We start from the raw sequence: 20,564 nt of genomic DNA, 5'->3' as shown, positions 1-20,564 counted from the left end.
GGGCTGGGGACAGCAGCACGCATGTCCCCAAGGTCTGTGGCCCAGCTGCATGGGGGTCCAGGGTGCAGATGTGCCTGCTCTGTCCGGGGGAGAAGGGAAGGGGAAGGTTCAGACAGAGGTGTCTGTTCAGTCCCATCCCGGTCCAGGTTTGCCCTCAGAGCATCCCTCTGTCCAGGGAAGTGCCACTGCTCTTGCTTGCATGTTGGCAGCAAAAGAGGTCGCAAAGCTCCACCTTTACCATGCTGGGAGCAATCCCATCAATGCCTGGGGAGGTATCTGGGTGCAAGTGGGAGAGAACCAGACACTAGACCCAGCTTAGCCACGTTGTCACACAGCTTTAAACTCTCCTTCCCACTGTCAGCCTGGATGGGGAAGAGTTGCACCAGGGCTGATGCTGGCCATGGGAATGGCTTGAAGTGAGCTTTTTGGTTTTAAGCACTAATTAGCAGCAATTAAACTGACAGTAGCACGTGATGGTTTTAGTTATTGAGGCAGAGAAAAGTGAAGTTTTGCTTTGTAACATGACTGTTCTGTTCCCTCCAGAAAGGGAGAGGGTTCTGGGAATCCCATAGCCTCTTCCTGCACTGATGAGGGTTACAGGGTGCTCCAAAACCGCAGGGATGATAACACTGATCAGCCCTTCTGTCACCTCTATAGCCCAGCTGGATGCACTGATGCCTGAGCACTGGTGTGGGAGCTTGAAGGGGGAAATAATGATTAAAGTGGGATTGTTGGAAATCACCTGTCTCTGTGTCAGGTTCATTTAAACCCCTGTCAGGCCCCTGTTCAGGAGTTAGTTTAAGCCTCTATTTAAGGGTTAATAGAAGAAACTTTGCTGACTTTGTCCTGGCTGTATTGAAAGCCACGTCCTGTGTTGTATCCCCCCCCCCCAGCTGCAGAAAGGAAATAAACCCAATCCAGTAACACAACAAATAACTCAATTTCACAAACAGAGAACTTCCTGAGGTGGGGAAACCCCTGGGGCTGCGGTGGCCGCGTTAGGACATTGTTCATCGGGGTTGAGAACGGGGGTCCGGGTACCCCATAGCGGGGCTCCCGGTACCCATAGCGGGGCTCCCGATAGCACCACGGGCGGGGCCGGGAGCGGGCCGCAGCGAGGGGGCGTGGTCAGGGGGCGTGGTCATGTGTAGGCCACGCCCCCTCCCGACCTTGTTCCCGGGACGCGCCGGCGGCGCCGGGTTGGGCCGGGCAGGATCGGGTTCATCCCGGTTGATTCCCGTTCATTCCAGTCCATTCCCGGTTGATTCCCGTCCATTGCCGCAGCCGGTAAGAGCCGTCCGGGGCTGCGCTGCCTCTGCGGTGCGGGGGGGAACGGGGTGCGGGGGGGTTTGTATGTCCCTTCATGGCAGGCACGGCCCTTCCCGGGAGTCTCCCGTGGGAGAAGCATCCGTTCCAGAGGGAAGCCGGGATGAGGGAAGCGGCTTCGGCTTTTCCATCCGCGTAGCTGGGGACCCCTCTGCGGGTGGCGGAGAGCGGCGCTGGCCGCCCCCTCCTCTTCCTCCTCCTCCTCCTCCTCACCGGGCCGGATCCACGCAGCGTTGCAGCGGATGGCAGCAGCGAGCACCCTGGGAAGCGTGTCCAGCTCCTCCCTGGCACCTCTGCTCCGCTTTGCCCCATCCCTCCCGACCCCATAGACCTTCGTTATTCCCTACCCTGCAGCCTCTGCCACGTTTTCCTCCACTTTTTACCCGTGTATCCCACCTGCCCAAGCACCGAGCGTGCTCTCGGCCATGGGTTCTGTGCCGGGAGGTGCCCTTCTCCCCATCGTTTGCTTTCGGGTGGCTGCAGAGGTGGCTGCGGTCACGGAAGCCGGTGCATGGCCAGCGCATGGCATCCTTGTGCCGTCCCTCCCGCACCATGCACCGTCACGGGCTGCTTGGCCAGCGCAAGTCCAAGGATCAGGTCCCTCCCTCGTGCCCACACGTGGCACCTTTGGGCATAGTGCAGGAGCAGGTGGGGTTTAAACCAAGTCGAGCTTTTCACCTTTCCTCTATCAGTTCAATCCCTGCCACCAGTCACAGCAAAGGGGGCATCCATCCCATGGGATGCGGTTGTGGATTTCCAACCCCTTTGGGTTGGAAACTGGGGGTTTCTGTTGTGTGGCTGAACTGCATGGTGCCAACACAGGGGGTTAGTGGGTTATCCCAAGTGAATATTCCACAGGGCAAGGTGTGACAGGCTGCTGTGCCTGTGATTATTCTTCTTCTGGTGGTGGGGGGTCTGTTAATGAAGCCAAGCTGCTCTCCCTTCTGCTCTCATGTGGTTCACATTGAGTGCTCTGCTTCAGCTTTGTGCCAGGAAAGGTGGAGAGGGGCTCTCAGTAAGTATCTGAGTTTAACACGTTCAGAGCTCCATAGCACAGGACAGGTATCCCAGCATCACCAGGCTGCTGGGGACCTCCTGGCCAGCCCCACCACAGCAAGCAGGGGTGCAGATCCCCACTGAGCTGTGCAGGTTTCTGCTCTGGGATTCAGGATGGGTGGAGGCATCTGGGAGGGAAACATGTCTTCATTTGTGCTTCTTGTTTTATGGAGTATCTTGGAGCGTATGGAGCAGGGGAGGGGAGGAAGGAGCAGAGAGTGGTGTTTGGGGTCAGGCTGGGCTGGTATGGTTGTCCTCCCATCTTGCTTCCCTTTCCCTGCCATCTTCCCAGGGTGAATAACAACCCCATCTCCCACTTCTCGCCCCACAGCAGAAGCTGACATGACCATGTCCTGCCTGTGCTAGAGCTGCCCTCACTGCCCTGGTGAACCCCATCCCAGCATCAAGGATGCGCGCCTGGAAGGCCGTGGCCAGCACACTGGTGCTCAGCGGGGCCGATGTGGTGGTCACCACACTGCTCTACACCCATGGCCGCAGCGGCCGGGATGTCCTACAGGACCTGAGGCACTTCAACATCTTCAACTCACTGCTGGACATCTGGGGGGGCTGCCTGTACCGCAGCTGTGTGCTGCTGGGGGCTGCCATCGGGGTGGCCACCAACACAGCCTATGGCCCCCGGCGCCTCAGGGCATCGCGGACCTTCATCACCATCGTCTGCCTCCTCATGGGCATCTACATGATGGTGAAGCTGCTGCTGTACTCGGAGGTGCGGAGGACCATCAGGGACCCCTGGTTCTGGGGGCTCTTTGCCTGGACCTACGTGGCGCTGGCAGCCACCTTTGGGCTATGGCAGCTTCTGGCTTGTGTCACCTCATCCCGCGAGGCTCTGGGGCCTGGGGCTGGATCCCGTGCTGAGGCAGAGGAGAGCTGTGATGGGGGAACCCCACGGGACAAGCGGGAGGAGGCAGCGGGTCCCACCATCCATAAACTGCTGTCCTACACCAAGCCTGATGCCTTCTTCCTGGGCATTGCTTCCTTCTTCCTCCTCGTGGCTGCGCTGGGTGAGTGAAGGGACATGGGGAGCTGCAGTGTGCTCCCATCCTCACCAGGATGGAGCCATAGTGGGGGGCTTGGCAGCATCCCAGGGTTGGTTTTTGGGATGGATCCCACACAGGATGGATAAAAAATGCAATGAGGCAAAGAAAAAGGGAATAGGGGATAAAATACACTGGGAAATGAAACATCCCCATGTGCCACTGAGGGCTGCACCTCCTGTGACATCTTGTGTGATAGCTGAGTCTCTTTGTGGTGGGGATGGGGTTGTCCACAAGCTGTTGCAGTGGGAATACTGATCCTGTGCTGATCCTGTGCCGTGGAGCTCAAACCCCATGTTCTGTGCTTGTCTGGCAGGAGAGACCTTCCTGCCCTACTACACAGGGCTGGCCATTGATGGCATCGTGGTGCAGAAGAGCATGGACCGCTTCTCCACGGCAGTGCTGGTCATGTCGCTGCTCGCCATAGGAAGGTAATCATAGGGGCTGCTTTTGGCTCTGAATAGGAGGAATTGGGGTTTTCCCATAGGAGCTCCCAGCGGCAGTGGGCATGGGCTGTCCCATTGCCAAGTCCCTACCAGCCTCCAGGGATGCGCTTTGATTTCTGTGTGCTGCCACAGTGCAGAGAGGATGTGGTGGCACTCATGAGGCTGTTGTGCAGCCCTCCCCATCTGTGTGCTGGTGGTGGGGGAGCAGGAACACGGCCAGGGAATGGGTTTTCAAAGGAATGCTGTCCCAGCAGCAGTGTCCCCTCTGGAAGTGTGTCACTATTGGGGTTAGGACCAGCCATCCCCATGCTGATAGCACCCAGAAGAGGTGCGGGCTGGTTTAGCCATCACTTCCTAGGCTGGGAAGTGGTACCAAGCCCTTGGGCATTGGGGTGTTTGTGTTGCTGGGGCTGGGTCTTGTGTCCATTGGTCTATAACGTTTCTTATCTGCAATTAGCTCATTTGCCGCAGGTATCCGGGGTGGAGTTTTTACACTCATATTTGCAAGACTGAACATTCGCCTCCGCAACTGCCTCTTCAGGTCACTGGTGGCTCAGGAGATGAGCTTCTTTGATGAGAATCGCACAGGTTGGTTCCTCTTCCCCCTGGATTTGCTCTATCCTATACCAGTATTGTGTTTCCCTTGCCTTGCCCCACCAGCACACAGCCAGAGACAGCACCCAAGTGCTTGTGTTTAGAAATAGCAGCAGAAAGCTCTTCCCTTTGGTTTCCCCCTGTTATGGGGTTGGGATGGGATTGCCCAGCACCCTGGGGATGTCCCATTGCCACCATCAGCCTGACATTCCGCAGTCTCCCATTCTCATCTCATCCCTCAAACACTCACTTTCCTCCTCCCATCCCTCCTGTCAGTGCTTGCTGGTGGCCACTCTCCAGTTCTGCTGCAGGCATCAGGAAGCTCAGATGGGTGAAGCTTACTGGATGTGCCTGGTGCTCTCCCTGCTTGCAGTTCATCCTGTCCCGGTCCGTGCTGCTCTGGTGTGGTCCCAGCACACTGTAACTTCTTGCCCATTTAATTCAGTCTTGGTGGTATTTTTAGTTTTGAGGCTGTTGCTGTATTTAGCAATAGCTGCACAGTGCCCTGGTAGCTGAGGACATCACAGATGATGTTGGAAGTGGGATACGGGTAACTCCGAGCTTAAACAAAAGCATGGGAATTCAGCTGGACCCAAGCAGTATGGAGTGTTTAGGAACTGAGGGTGATGTTTGCTGGCTGTAACATTCAGCTTCACCAACAGGCACCACAAGAGCTTCACTCCTTAGCAGCTGGGCCCATGTCCTTTGCAGCTCTAGGCTGCAGAGCACATGGATAAACCCAGACAGCCCTGGCTGGTCCTGCCGGGATGGTGAGGAAAAGTGCCAGCAGCTTCTGATGGGCTCCTGACATCCATTGGATATAACTTGGGATTTGGTTAACAGCTCTGGAGGTGCACTCAGTGGTCCAGCAGATGCTCCACGCATGCACCTATGTGCCTACAGTGTGCATGCCAGTATAGGATGCTGCCACAGTCCCCTTTGCTGTCCTGGGGCCATCGTTGATGTCCCTCTTGCATGCAGCAGTCCAAGCTCCTCTGTTCTGCTTCCCATCCGCAGTGGTGGAGCCTCCCCCCTTCCATGCCACCCTTTATAACCCCAGTGAGGGAATGGGTTGAATGGGGAGCTCCATGTGGCCCCTGGCATGGGGCAGCAGTGACGTGTCCCTGCTCTCCCCTTCCCCTACCCCTTGTTGCTGCAGGGGATGTCATCTCCCGCCTGACATCGGACACGACCATCGTCAGTGACCTGGTCTCCCAGAACATCAACATCTTCCTCCGTAACGTGGTGAAGGCCACAGGGGTCATCTTCTTCATGTTCAGCCTCTCCTGGAAGCTCTCGCTCGTCACCTTCATGGGCTTCCCCATCATCATGCTGGTGTCTGATGTCTATGGGAAGTACTACAAGGTAGGCAGGAGTAGCTGGTGTGGCTGCAGTGTGCTGCAGTGCTGGGCTGTTCCCCTCCTGAAGCCACTGTGGAGGCTGTGGGTGGCTTTGGCAGTGGTGGGACTGATGTCTGAGTGCTTTGGTGCTGGCAGTGGGGCAGGATGGTGGCATTAAACACGTATGGGCAGACAAGTGTAGCCTCGACTCTTCCTTGCTTCAAGCTCAGGAGTGGAAGCATCTTGGGTCTGACAGGAGAGGCAGTTTGGCCATGGGATGTCCTGTGTGTGCCTGTCCTTGTGCAGTCTCTCCTCTCATTTTGCCATGACCCAGTGGGGGTTAAACCCATTGCCGAGCTCCTCACTCTGCCTGGGGCCAGCTCCTCCTGTGGGTCAGGAGCTTGTGAAAGGAGCAACCCTTGGTCTCCAAACCTGTCCCTTTTACTTGGGAACTCCTGGAAGAGCTCATGGGCCAGTCTGACCCTGTCCCATCAGCAGGAATCCTGCCCCAGGACCAAGTCCCCCCTTGGGGACAGCGCAATGAATCCATTCTGCTCCTGGCACAAGTGTGGATGTATCCCAGTGCTCATTCCCATTGCCCATGGCCTGGAGGATGTCACTGTGCCTTCTTTCCCCAAGCCCAGCAGAGCCTGGGGCGTGTGGGGAGATGCTCCATGGGCAGCCCAGTGCCTGCTGAGCCCCCTCTGCCTCCCCCTGCTCCCTGCAGAAGCTCTCCAAGGATGTGCAGAGCGCCCTGGCCAAGGCCAACAACACTGCTGAGGAGACCATCTCTGCCATGAAGACCGTCCGCAGCTTTGCCAACGAGGAAGCTGAGGCAGACGTGTACTGGCAGAAGCTGCAGCAGGTTTACAAGCTCAACAAGCGGGAGGCTATGGCTTACACCTACTATGTGTGGTCCAGCGGGGTAAGTGGCTCCCGTTGTGGAGCTGGGAATGGGCAGGGAATTGCTTCAGATCCCAAAATGCACGTGGGGCAATGGCACTTTTCCACTTTCAAGGAGCTTTACGGGCTGAGCCCAGCTTTAATATCCACTGCCAGGGATGCTGTGTCTCTGTTATTACTTTCCTGCTCCTCAAAGTACATTCCATTCCCCTTAGGGCAGCTGCATCGTGCCACTGAGCAGCCTGTTTTCTCTGGCAAATAATAATGGAATTGATAACTGCTCAAGGTCATGGAAAACCCCGTGCTCTGCCTTGCTGCATTGCGTGCCTGTGCCAGCTCATCTCCGGGGCTCCGGCTGGGAAACAGCTTCAGCTCACAAGCAGATTCTCCCTGTGTGGGTGGTGGCAGGGGAGGCTGATGGGGTTTGGGGATGGTTTTTGGTTGTTCTGTTGTTTTTTCCCCCCAAATTCTTTGTCATCATTGAAAACCAGATGGTTTGGGGCTTCTGCATCGGCTGATAGCAAAGGCTGTGCAAAACCCTCATGTGAGGCTGCCCTTATCTCTGCACATTCTAAGTACCCTCTGGTGAAGGGTTTGTGAGTTCTGGTGTCCTCATGCAGCTGTGGGAGACCTGATGGCTTCCTAAGTCTGGAAGCAGAATTGGAGCATTTTTAGCTTTGTTCCTGGGCTCCCATGTGGAGCTGGAATGTGAACTGGGTCGGCACAGATCCTGCCAAGGCAAAGGAGGCAGAGCCCCTTAAAAGCTGCTCCTGCAGGGCTCACGCATAAAGAAATCAAAGGATTTAGCACAGCCCAGGTAGAGTCTGGAGGGAGCACAGGATCCTAAGGTTGGATCATGGCAGAGCAATAGAGGAGGAATTCTTTCCCTCTGTTTTTGTCCCACAAGCACCACACAGAGCACCAGAGCATCCCTGCTCTTCAGAGCACTGGAGCAGCATGGAACAGAACCTGATGAAGGAAGGCAGGGGCTGGTGTTGTCATATCAGAGCTCATCTGTCTCCTTTCCAGAGTAGGTGGCATCCCCCACACTGATTTCAGGCAAGAGCTGAGGTTATGCTTCAGAGACTTGTACAAAGAAGGAGTGTTTTTTATGTTGCCATGATTTTATGTTCTAAATTGAAATGTCATATACAGAAAGTCTATTTTAGTGGTGAGGTGACTGCATCCTTTGAGTACACATGGTTATGCTTGAGGATGTCAGCCCACAGGAGAGGTTCATGAGATGCTCTGTTATTTCAGGTAAACTCCTCCTTGGCTGTTGTCCCTCTGGACTTGTGCTTTGTTGAATGATGCCAGCCCAGCTCCTTAAATCAGCCCATGTTGTTGTTTTCCCATATCCATGCTCATTGCCATGGCTGTCAGCTATGTGCTGTCAGGGATCCTCAGTTTGGGGCTCACAATAAATGTCAGCAGACAAATGTGGGCTGTTGTGTGAGTAATTGCAAAGGCACCAAAATATCCTTGCTGATTTTTGGGGTGTTTTCTTGCTTTCAGCTGACTCTCCTGGTGGTCCAAGTCAGCATCCTTTACTATGGTGGGCATCTCGTGATCTCAGGGCAGATGACAAGTGGGAACCTGATCTCTTTCATCATTTATGAGTTCGTCTTAGGAGACTGCATGGAGGTAAGGCTGGTTTATCCCTCTGGGCTACCCTGTATCGAGATGATGTTCATCTTCTAGAAGGTCCCAGGGCAGTGCTGGCTTTCCTGCAATGCGTTTCCTTCATGCTGTGGCTTTGCCCACCAGTGGGGTCATTCTTCCCTCTGCTCCCTGCTCCCCTCCTTGCAACCTGAATGTGCTGCCTGTCACCTGGAAAGGCAATTGGGACCAAAGGGATTAGGCTGGCCCTGCGGAAGGGCAGAGTCCTGGCTGCCTCCCAAGCAGTTCCCCTGGATGCAGGGATTATGAAGCTGCCTGGTACATTTCAGGCTTCATTAAAACTTAATTATATTACTTTTTCTTTTCTTTCTTTCTTCCTTTCCTTTCTATTCCCTGGGATAGGCTGCAAGCTGCAGCGTTGGCAGCGCATTAGCACGATGGGACTGTGGGTGGGATGGTGGAGCCCACCCAGGGCTGCCTTCCCCTTGTGAAGGCATAAGCTTGGCTAATCAAGGCAGAAACCATCAAGTTGAGGTTTCCTCGCAGCCAGGAGTGGTTTTGGTGGTGCTTCAGCCTTTATGCAGTGGCAGAGCAGAACTGGAGGCAGCTTGCCCAGCTCTCACCATCTGTTCAGATGGCTGCAGGCTCTGGTGTGTTTCCAGGCTGTGGTTTTGGGGTGTGTTTGGCTTGGTTTGGGGTTTTTTTCCCCATCTCCTGATGGGAAGGCAGCTGCAGTAATAAGCTGTTCTGCAGCTCTAGGTTTAATACTGAAATGAGCAGCTGTGACAGGGGTTTATTCCAGGGAAGCCAGTGTCAGAACCCAGTGGTTGTAGTTGGGAAAGGGCAATGGTAAATCCACCAGGAATATATCCCAGCAGGAAACAGCCTTATCAGCTGCCAAACAGTTGTCTAAAGGGTCCAGCCTGGAGCTGCTCTGCATTTGAGATATGTGTTAGGGAATGAGCCAGCCATCATTAGGGGCTGGAGTGATGCGCAGCAGTACATGGGTTCTGTTCAGCCCCTGTGCTGGGGAGCTGCTGGTCTTGAGCAAAGAGATGGGTGAAGAACTTTGCTGGAGCTTTGGGTCATGTGTCTCCTGGTGCACATCTCTTCCCAATCCATGTTCTGTTCCCCTCTGAGGCTACCCATGCACAACATCCTCTTAGATACCTTTCCCCTGGATGCATCCATATATCCCCTTCCATACCCTGCAGAGGGGGATGACCTTTCTTCCCCTGTGTCTGATGGCTGTAGTTCATGTCAGATGATAGAAGGCTTGGGAATCCTTCAACCACTCTCCCTATGAGTGGCACTGACTGACTTCCATTGCATGGGAGGGTCTCACCATTGCCTCTTCCCTTCCAGTCTGTTGGCTCCGTCTACAGTGGCCTGATGCAGGGAGTGGGAGCTGCAGAGAAGGTGTTTGAGTTCATCGACCGCAAGCCAACGATGGTGAATGATGGGTCCCTGGCCCCAGAGCACGTGGATGGGAAGGTGGAGTTCAGGAACGTGACCTTCTCCTACCGCACTCGCTCTGCAGCACGGGTCCTGCAGGTGAGCCCTGTGGGCACAGGGTGCTCCCCACCATGAGGCATCACAGCAATAACCCATCCCATGGGGAATGTCAGCTGCCTGTTTGGAGATGCATAAAGGCAGGCTCAGTGGCACGCTGGAAAACACATTATAAGGATCAGTGGGTGTTTAGGGCCGACCTTCCTTACAGGGAATGAGGTTTATTAATAAAGTCTTTGTTCCCTGCTCAGGCATTAACACGTCAGCAGGGTACAGGGCTTCCTGCCAAGCTGCCTTGGACTGTTTCCATGGGAAGAGGGGCTGAGGTCATGAGGCAGGGGGAGGCAGCAGGGAGGTTAGTTTGCTCTGCTGGTTTTAGGGTCCTGCTACATCCGTAGGGAGATTTGGAGCTAGGAGAGATGGCTGACATAGCACAACACTGTCCTACAGGGTCACCGTGGCCAGATTGTGTCTGCCTTTCTTGCCTAGTGTCCAAGCTGCTTTCCCTTGGGAAAAGCCAGGACCTGAGCATGCTCTCCCATCCGTGTTGCAGAATGTGTCCTTCACCCTGCATCCCGGCAAAGTGACTGCACTGGTGGGTCCTTCAGGGAGTGGGAAGAGCTCCTGTGTCAACATCCTGGAGAACTTCTACCCTCTGCAAGAGGGGCAGGTGCTGCTGGACGGGCATCCCATTAACATGTACGATCACAAGTACCTGCACTCAGTGGTACGAGCGACTGATACGTGTATTCTAGCTATGGCCTGAGCGGAGGGGATGGATGGATGATGGATGGTAGGGATGCATGTTGCTTTGGAGTTGACCTGGCAACTTATGAGATGTCCAGAAAGCTGGAGGTGGTCCAGGATAATTAGTGGGGGTGGAAGGGAAGGGATGGAGAGTGGTTTCATGGGGACGGGGGAGCCATCCGAAACCAGAACAAAAGCCATGTTTTGTTTTGTATCTGTTGGCTGACACAGTAGAAGTATGTTTGTGGTTGTTGGATTAATCATCATCTAAACCAGGTTTGCAAGAAGAGTTTTGCATTCCTCCAGCACTTAAGATCTTAAAGTAAAGCTCAGATAATGGGGAGTTAAACCCCTCTCAGGACCCTGGCAGCAAGTGGAGCACCAGAGGGGCTGGATGGTTTGTCTACGAAAGGGGTCTGGGCCCCTTGGCTCTCATCTGTGTCTCAGCACAGATGAGCCTTCATCTCCTCTGCAAGTAACTGCTTTCTTTGTTTGCCTCCAGAGCAAATGGCCTCACAGCCAGCAGGAAAACCTACAAACAATTGATCAGAGACAGGCAAAGAAGCCAAAGTCACTGTGTCTAATTTACATTCCCTGCCCGTACCGAGGGAGCATTAAAACACAAGCGAGCCTTTCAGTTCAGAAAGCCTGGTGTGGCACCAGGAGCATGGGGAGAAGTCCATTAAAATATGACCGTGTCCCACTGGCTCCCTCCATGCCCAGTTCTGAGCAATAATGTGGAGGGTTCAATTTATTCCAGTCTTGAAGGTTTGACAAAGGCTTGAATGCGCGAGCGAGCAGCAGTGGCTGTAAGGTAGGACAGGGAGGCTGTTGCTAAGCAATTAGGGGATTGCAGCAGCTATGTCCCTAACTTGCTAATTCTGGATTAAAAGATGCAGGAGAGCCCAGGCGTGAGTACTGGCCTTGAAGAGGGAATCAGCAAAAGCCTAGGAGAGGGTTTTTCCAGCCTGCCTGGTCCCTGCAACTGGTTCCCATCCTGAGAAGAGCAAACAGTGATGGGAATGTCTGTATCTTGGTTTAACGGTGGGGCTGTGCTTGAGCCTTACCCAGCAGGAGCAAATGCTGATGATCTGTGATACCGGCCAGTGCATCTTCTGCTTCCAACGCCCTGCTCTTCCCTTCCTCTCTGCAGATGTCCCTGGTGAGCCAAGAGCCGGTGCTGTTCGCCCGCTCTATTGCGGATAACATTTCTTATGGCTTAACTTCAGCCTCCTTCGAGTCAGTGGTCCAGGCTGCCCAGAAGGCCAATGCACACTCCTTCATCACGGAGCTACAGGATGGATACCACACAGGTACCACATCCCTCTGTTTGGACTTGCACTTGCCGAGGGAAAACAAACTGTCCCCTTGGGTGGAAAGTCAAGCAGGTAGTGATGGACATTGATCTTTGGCAGCTTGGTGGTGGTGTAAGGCAGCTACATGGAGAGGTGCAGCACCCTGGCTGCCTTTTGGGCTGACTGAGCTGCTGCAGGATTGCTGAGCCCATTCCAGGCAACGGGATGAGCGTTTCCCATCCCATCCGGACCAGTCCAGCTCCTGGTGCCTGGCAGTGTGATGGAGATGTGGCACTGGCAGCCTCATCACTCTTCAGTGCAGGGATCAGGAGACAAGCTCAGAACTCGCCTGCAAAGGAAGAAAGTAAACCTGTGGTAAATGCAGAGCAATAAAAGCTGGTGTATTTGTGACAATGGGGCTTGGAGAGGGGCAGCTCAGGCTCACAGTGGTTTGTGTTTATGGGTGAGCAGGCAGAGCTTGAGTTTGGATGATCTCAAGGACTTCTACTGTTTCCATGAGCATCAGTCCCTCAAACCCTAGGCCAACAGTGGAGAAGTTGCTGCTGGAGGGAATGACAGCATCCTCAGGGATGTTTTGCTCATTTAAGTTGCTTTGCCAAGTGAGCAGAAGCATTAACCTGGTCTTTGCTTCAAGGCGTGACACCATCCTGATGCTGTGGCTGGAGCTGGACTTGGTGGCAGCTCTTCATTTTAACTTGAGCCTTTCTTTCCTCTCTACCTTGACCCAACAGAGGCAGGTGAAAAAGGAGCCCAGCTCTCAGGTGGCCAGAAGCAGAGAGTGGCCATTGCCAGGGCCTTGATCCGAGCCCCCCCCATCCTGATCCTGGATGAAGCCACAAGTGCCCTGGATGCAGAGAGCGAACACGCGGTGAGTGGGTGACTCTGGTTTGGGCCAAAGAGGCAATCTGGGTTTGGAGGAAGGGCTGCAGCTTCAGTTTCCAGCCTGTGGACAAGCTTAGTGTTGACATGGTGCAATCAGAGCTTTGGGTAAGATGCTAATTCCTGAGCAGCAATTGGCTTCCAATGCTGCTGTAGCATTAGAAGGGAATAATCAAGAATAATCAACCAAGAAGGGAAAATCCTATGCTCACAGCAGCCAGCGCCTGATAAACCTGATGAGATGGGGATCTCTGACCTTTTTAAATGGGGGAAGTGTTAACTGGCATACAGCAACTGTGCAGCCTTTTAGGATGCAATCCTGAGGAAGACCCTAAAATTGGTACTGCATTAGGGAGAGCAGGACTGCCTGAGCTTAAATCCCAGCTAAGGCACCAAAGAAGCCACGCTTGTAGGAATGTAAACTGAGCTGGTTTATGTGGCTGGGATGTGACAGCTCTGCCAGTAGCAGTTTGGCCTCCCTTGTTCAATGATGTGAAGGAGAATAGCTCAAACTTGAGGTGTGAGGATGTCTCCCAGTCCCAGAGGATGAGCGCTGCTGGCCCTGTTGGCTTGCACATCCTCAGCCATGTGCATGGTACCCAGTGCCAGCCAGGGGTGTCAATGTGGCCTGGTGGCCATCTGCCTGCCTTTAGACCTTAGTGCTATTGTCTGTCTCTTGGCTGGAAAACAACTCTCTCTTGCTTTGCCTTGATGCACTGAGGAAATAGCCCCCCTTTTACTGAGCAGGATTGGTTTCCTGCAGTCCATGCCAACACCTCGTGGCCTCCAGATCTGCAGTCCAACTCTAACAAGCACTCAGTTTGCAGGATCAGACCTGTGTGCATACCTGAGGGCTGGCTGCACTGAGACAGAGCAAGAGCAGGGATGGACATGCTGGTACTAGCAGTGCTGCAGGGAGTCTTGTGTCCTCTGTAGCCAGAGGAGAGCAAATCCCTTGTCCAGAGGCTTCTTAAAAGAGACTACAAAGCTGCTGTTCTTCCTTCCAAAGCAGAACCATTGATGCTCAGGCACTAATGTCTTTTCCTCCTGCACAGATTCAGCAGGCGATCTATGGCGACTTGCAGAACCACACAGTGCTCGTCATAGCTCACAGGCTGAGCACTGTGGAGAAGGCACACAACATCATTGTGCTGGACAAGGGCCGCGTGGTGCAGCAGGGCTCGCACAAGCAGCTCATGGAAGAAGGAGGCCTTTATTCCAAGCTGGTGCAGAGACAGATCCTGGGACTGGAGGGGGCCGGCGCAGACAGCCTCCAACCTGCAGCCCGGGGGGATACAGCGAAGGCTCCGGGTGGGCTGGAGGAGGAGTTCAGGATAGACCATTCCCTGCCGGTGGCACAGGACGATTACAACAGCAGTGCTCCCAAGTGAGGGCAGCGATGGCCGGATGCTGGCTGGGATGCTGGGACAGGAGGTGGCTTGTCCACAGGCTGCAGAACGCCGCCCGTTTGCTCACACACCCGTGCACACACCAACACACACTATAGAGCTTCCTGCATTACAGCCCAGCAGGCAGCTGCCGGCTGGTTTAAACAGGGAAACGGATTAATTCGAGGGAGTTGGGTCTTTAGCAATTCCCAGCGTTTCTATTGGGTTTCTTTTCTTACTACCAGTAATTCCACTCGACTGGGACTTTTCTCCCGTCGATATGCATGTGTAACTGCTATTAACTGTACTGGATGTCAAATGCATGCATGGAGGGGAAGATTGAAAACCCCTTCAGGAACTTCAGGGGGTGGCTTTTGTGGCTGGATAGAAAAGCCGACTGTAATCCAAGGTTCTGTTCCCACTATCAGTCTATGGGGCCCATCCAAAGTCTGCTGAAGTCTGTAGGGAGCTCCCTTTGGCTTCAGTGAAAACTGGATCACTCCTATGGGGCTGAGCACAGGGAGAGCTTTGCACTGAGTGCCTGCAGGCTCAGGCTCACAACCATTGCTGCTGAGCTTGTACCATGTAGTAACCATCCTTGCTGGAACGAGCCAGGGGATCAGGAGGCAGATGCTGCTTTCAGATTTGCTCTTGGTGCTTGGTGGGTGTTTGTTTTAAAGGAGGAGAAGTTTTACCATCATTGGGGTAGGTTTGGGGTTTTCTGTTGTTTGGGTTGGTTTTGGGTTTGCTTTTTTTACTCTTTGTGCACTGTGCAATTGCCTGGCTCCAGCATCCACTGAAAATTGGTTTATTTCAGATCTTTTTAACTCACAAACGCTGATGCTGGTTTGAGGGATAACACTGCTAAAGACAGGCGGAAGATACTAAAAGACAGCACTTTATGAACCCACCAAAGCTTTGTTCAGCTTCAGGCCATGCTGGTGACTTCTGCATGGGAAATCTGTAGGGTTTCTTCCCTTGAAGTCCCACCTGAGCTGCCTGAACTCTCAAATGTGTTCCTTTGAATAGTATTTATTATAATATTACTTGCTCTTAGTATGAGGGAGAGAGAGAACTATGTTGCTCCTACCCCTTCTGGGTAATGGCTCTGGCTTAGTAGTGTTATCCTGTCATAGACTGGTGAAGAAACCTATGCAGCCAGGCAGGTGCTGTTGCAAACTAGCATTTCTATGGGGAAGAGAGACTTCAGACTGTGTGTAGTTAAGACATTATCTCAAGCACTTTAGCTCTCATGTTTTCTGATATCCGAATGCTGCTGCTCTTTCCTTTCCAGCAGGTTTGCGTTGCCGGTCTTGGAGATGTTTTGTTCCCATTTAGTGATGTTTTACAACCTCTTTAGTGTCCTTGAGGAGGGATGCTCAGAAAATAAAATACTACCTCTGCCACTCAACATGGAGCCAATGTAGTGGGGGTGTTGTTTGCGGTCAGGGTTTTCAAGGTAACATCTCTGATGATGGCTGTGTGTATCTGCTATCCATGTTCTAGCTGCCTCGCAGGGAATGACAAGAACCTACAGAGGATTAGGTATGTAAAAGCCTTTAGGATCTGCTAATGGCCATAAGCCATAGGAATAACCTGTTTAAGAGCTCCTCTCCATCCCGGATGCCATGGGGCAGTCAGTCTCTACGCAAGGGCAAGCAGCCTAACCCGTTCTCAAAGAACAGCACTTTGTGACTGGAGTCTTTTCAGCTGCTTCCTTGTGTGATATGATAAAAATCTGTGCCTTGGAAGAATGAGACCTCTCCTTGTCTTATCTCCCTCTGCTTGGGAAACCTCTGCCACGCTCCGAACCCCACGGTCCACCCCGTCTGTAAACGGGAATGCATTCCTGCCCCATGGAAGTTTGCATTGCGTGGCTATGACGAGGTTGGGGGTTCCACCCAGCGCTGGCAGCCAGTGATTCATTCTGCATCATTATCAGTGCCTGGGAGCAGAATGTGGCCAATGGGTCATGGAAGTGGAATTAATTTCTACTCCATTATAAAACTGGGAGGAGGGTGGGGGGGAATTGGAAGCTGGGACCTAGTGAAGGCAGCTCACCCTGGGAAGTGCTGATAGGGTGATGTCTGTACATGAGATGCTGGAAGAGGCACTTTGATTGTATCCTGTGTGTCTCTCCCAGGCCATGCTGCATAAAGGAGAACTGGAGGATAGGATTAGTTTTATTGCAAGGACTACAGTGACTTTCAGGAAGGGAGCCTGTGCTTCCCAAGCCTGTTCTGGTGATAATCCCAGCCTTGCATTCCCAGGCCAGGTCCAGCTTTAACTGAAACGGCACCTTGGAAACAGCAGATCGTCCCTGCTGGTGGCACTGGTCCAAGCTGATAACAGGACCTGGCTTTGTTCATTGCCACAGGTGCTGAATTCTCTCTTTTGCATCCAGGTAACTCGAGGCTACTTTTCCACTGAGCCTTACAGGTCATGGCTTCAAGTCCCTTTATGGTGCTGTTGGCAGGTGACAGATGCCTCTGCCTGAATGCTAAAGCCATGAGGGTTTTCTTACAGCCTGGTGGGAGCTCCACACCGCCTGGGGCATCCAGCAGCACTAACCCTAATGCAGACATCTCTGCTGGCCCAGGACAAACCCAATGTCTGTACTGAAAATCCCACTTTTCGGAATCATTCCAACTTGTTTTTGAAGTGAATCTGAGGGTCAGAGATGCCCATTTCAGCCTAAGGCTGGTGGTGAAGATGAGCTTAACTCAGTGCAACAATGGGAACTGCTCCAGTGCTGGAACATGAGCTGTTTCCTACCCCTGCCTGCTCCCTTGGGTCTTGCTGCCTGTGGGCAGTGTCTGTGTTTCAGGCTGTTCTCCTGGACACAAGGCCACTGTTCCCTCTGAAACCCACCACTTTGTGGTTGTGGGTTTGCCCAGGGTTGACATTTGTATGGGAACGCAGTCAAACTGTTCAGGAGCTTCACAAGGGCAGTCATGCAGAGAATGTTTCTTCTCCTCATAGGAAAAAGGCTTCTTCACAGGGAGCTCCGAGGGGTTTGTCTGGAACCTGGGGGGCACAAGGCTCTCATTGTAGAATTGGAAGCATTGAAAGCACAATAGATTACAAAGGTTGCCTCCATATACTCCATATATATGTATACTCCACAGCAGGTTGGTTTCCCCACTATTAATAAGCTCTAACCATTCTCTCTAATAGCTAAAACCACAGCTGTATTTGTTTTAAACATTAGGGAACCCTATCCAAGATGATGTTCAAGAGCAGCTCCTATAGCACTAGCTATTCCCAAGGACATGTCTTTACCCTGCACCTTTGCACAAACAAGGTATGTGGCTGACTGACCCAGTAAATGAGAAGACTGTAATGGGAAAAACACAGCTGTGTTTATTCCAACAACTTGTCTCCTGGTGCACCAACCTCTGCCTCAATAAGCACTTGTGTTTGCATTGGTGGCTGTGCTTTCTAGGCCTTCAGCAGGTCTGGGAATACCACAAGCAAATAGAATGAGTGCTTCTAGCTCAGACTCAGAGATGTCTTAAGTCTGGGGAGGAACATTTGCCTTTTACTGTAGCTTCACCATGAGCTTAAGGCAAAGAAAGTATTTGCAGGTATGCAAACCAGCTCCTCATGCCTGCGGCTCCCTAAAGGGAGGTGTATGGCACTAACATCAGTGCTTGCTCTCTCTCAGGCAGCAAGACCACTGTTCTCTCTCAAACAGGACCACAGGTTCTCTCCCAGGATGCTGAACGTGCAGGTTGGTTTCATGTGTGAAGGGATCTGGATTATGAAATCTAAACAGAAGAATAGACTGTGATTTTAATATATAGAAGGAAATTAAACTGCAAATAAGGCTGAGGGCTTATCTGTCCATTGAGCAACTAGGCTAATAAGGGTTAATAAATGCTGAGGATTAGACTTGCAAATTCAGTCTCTACATAACCAACCAGTTTTTCCAGGAAAAGAAAAGAAGTTGTGAAGGTGACTTGCAAAATATGTCTGAATGTAATAAATATGCATGGCTACAGTGCTGCTGCCTGTAAAAGGATGTGAGGCGACAGAAGGAAATCCAAGATCAAGTTTAAAAGGCAAAAACCCCTAACATCTAATTTAAACTAGGCTGGATGCCAGTTCTCCCCAAGACCGAAGCCTGACTCCTTATTCACCATGACATGGTTTCCACTGCAATCTTCCCAATTCTTTATGTTCCATTTCTCCTGTAATAAACCCCCTGACTTCTCTGCTTTGCCTGCTTGCAATTTGAATGCTTGTGAATGGTGTCACCCTTTGAAAGGATTTCGGCAAAGGCAAATAGGAGCCAAGGCTGAGTAGCTGATAAATCTCAGCCTGCAGCACTGCAATAGTGGGTAATCCCTGTAGCCTAAAATCCCAGTTTATCTGTGATCCTCCATGTTCTGTCCAAGAGCTGTGCTATCATAAACCCTTTATGTTTCATGAAGACTGCTGAATGGAAAGGCACCTTCCTACCTCTCCAAGTAGAATACATAATTATACAAGAGCAGCTGACCCCTATTATCTTGTCTGTCAACCTCAGCAGCCTTTCTGGCCGACTTGAGAACTTGAGCACATGCAGATGCTGATCAAAGCACTCAAAAGCCAACCAGATGTTTAATATAGACACTCGTCCCCAACATCACCAGAACCCAAGCACAGCTACACAGGGAGAAGTGGTATTTTCAACGTGTGTTATACTTGAGCACAAATAAGTATGTTCTCCCTGTGCACTTTGGGATGAATTCATTGTTCTGTATTATTCTGCTTCTAACTAATACTGATTGCCATTCACTAAAATAATCCATCCCTTGATGTCTAGAGCAGTGAACTTCCATCGGCTCCATGTAAAAAGAACAAGAATTAGTTACAGAAAAGCTCTTTAGATGACAGAAACCCATTTTTCCTAACAGCATATTGACAATGCAGTTATCATACTGTAGTGCCCTCCACCAGAGATACTCACCTAGAGCACCTCTACAAGCATTATTCAGTGTGAACATTTCCTCTCCACCCTCACCTGCGACTGAATGGCTCTTCTTCTTTATAGGCAAAGGCATTATAGTAGAGGGAAGCTGAGAGCTGCACTCAGGATCACCCCGAAAGGCAGTGGTAAAACTAGATTCACAGCATGAAGCTGAGTCAGACTCTTCTAAACCACACTCCCCCCTTACCAATTATTTAGCTATGCTACGAAGTTACAGTCCCTCATGTTCTTGGGAAGACAGGGTTTCTTTTAATCCCTCAACTAATTCCTCTCTTTATGTGTGTATATATGGGTGTGTTTGCATGCACAGATTTACAACCTGGGTTAACACTATGTCCTCTTGCTGGCGATGTGGAGGTACGGTGTATGATACCGTGTTGGAATGGCAGCTCTCTACTGGGTTTACATAACAAGGTCGGGCTGCAGTGGCCATGCAAACCCATGTCAGTGCCAAGGGGTACATGTGCTGACTCATCTGCACCCCACACAAGGAGGAGCTCAGCACATACCGCAGCAGCAGGAAGGTGCATTGACGTGGGTGAATGGACACCTATCACTAATCACCACCTCCCCACCCTAAGTAAGCTCAGCTCAGCTTCCTGCTGCCCAAATACCTCGCTCTTACCTGCCTCTGAATGCACTCAGTTTGCACCATGGGGGTACAGGAGCTCAGCACTAGGCAGGCAGAAGGCCAGGAAGCCTTTTTCTACCCGTGTCATGGTGTTTGCCTTTATTACCTGTGGGTAATAAGACACAGAGGGCTTTTGGGCTGGAGAGCTCAGCTTAGTTATAGAGCAAGAGACTAAAACTGGAGCGGTCATGTCTTCATTCAGCTCTGCCAGGAAGTACTGGCTCACTTCTTGCATGTGACTGTACCATCATCACAGTTTGATAGCCTTGCATCAGAGGTGGATTCAGTTCAACTGTATTGATTTTGTCCCCACTGAGATAAAGAACATCAACCCCAAAGGACAACAACCACATGGCCATTCCCTCCCATTCCTTTGGCCCATGAGCCACTGGTTCTCCTTGGTGCCACACGCATGGCAACAAGCACACCCATGATCTCTTAGGTACAAAAGCAGACCAGGTAGGTGGTGTATGCATAGAGATGCATACCTCTTAGGTTATGTTAACACAATTAATTGTTTTAGGTGTAATTGTCCTTATCACCTGTGCTAACATCAGTAGTAACCAGGAAACTCCAAAGTGTTACCACAGAGTGCCTAGTACAGTGTTGGTAACTTAACAAACACAAATCAGGAGAACAGAATGCAGCTATGATGTTTTAATGGATATAGCTATGATGCTTTAATTGATGCAGAGCTTTTGCTACATGACTAAACTCTTTGAATTCACCATAAAATACATCGGTGGCAAGATCATTTCTCGCCCTTTGCTCTTGAA

General features: G+C 51.9%; 1 protein-coding gene across 1 annotated transcript; it reads left to right on the top strand.

Annotated features, from left to right (window-relative positions):
• Positions 1 to 1,169: 1,169 nt before the first annotated feature.
• ABCB9 (ATP binding cassette subfamily B member 9) lies at positions 1,170 to 15,593 on the top strand. Its single transcript, XM_034068524.1, has 12 exons — positions 1,170 to 1,287; positions 2,714 to 3,404; positions 3,754 to 3,868; positions 4,341 to 4,471; positions 5,637 to 5,842; positions 6,545 to 6,742; positions 8,236 to 8,364; positions 9,706 to 9,894; positions 10,406 to 10,579; positions 11,753 to 11,912; positions 12,647 to 12,783; positions 13,850 to 15,593. The coding sequence occupies exons 2-12, from the start codon at positions 2,792 to 2,794 to the stop codon at positions 14,183 to 14,185; spliced, it is 2,388 nt and encodes a 795-aa protein (XP_033924415.1). The 5' UTR covers positions 1,170 to 1,287; positions 2,714 to 2,791; the 3' UTR covers positions 14,186 to 15,593.
• Positions 15,594 to 20,564: the final 4,971 nt, after the last annotated feature.

This window comes from Melopsittacus undulatus, chromosome 12 (assembly GCF_012275295.1).
Source record: "Melopsittacus undulatus isolate bMelUnd1 chromosome 12, bMelUnd1.mat.Z, whole genome shotgun sequence".
Classification (NCBI taxonomy): Eukaryota; Metazoa; Chordata; class Aves; order Psittaciformes; family Psittaculidae; genus Melopsittacus; species Melopsittacus undulatus.
This window is presented reverse-complemented; position numbering and strand designations above follow the sequence as displayed.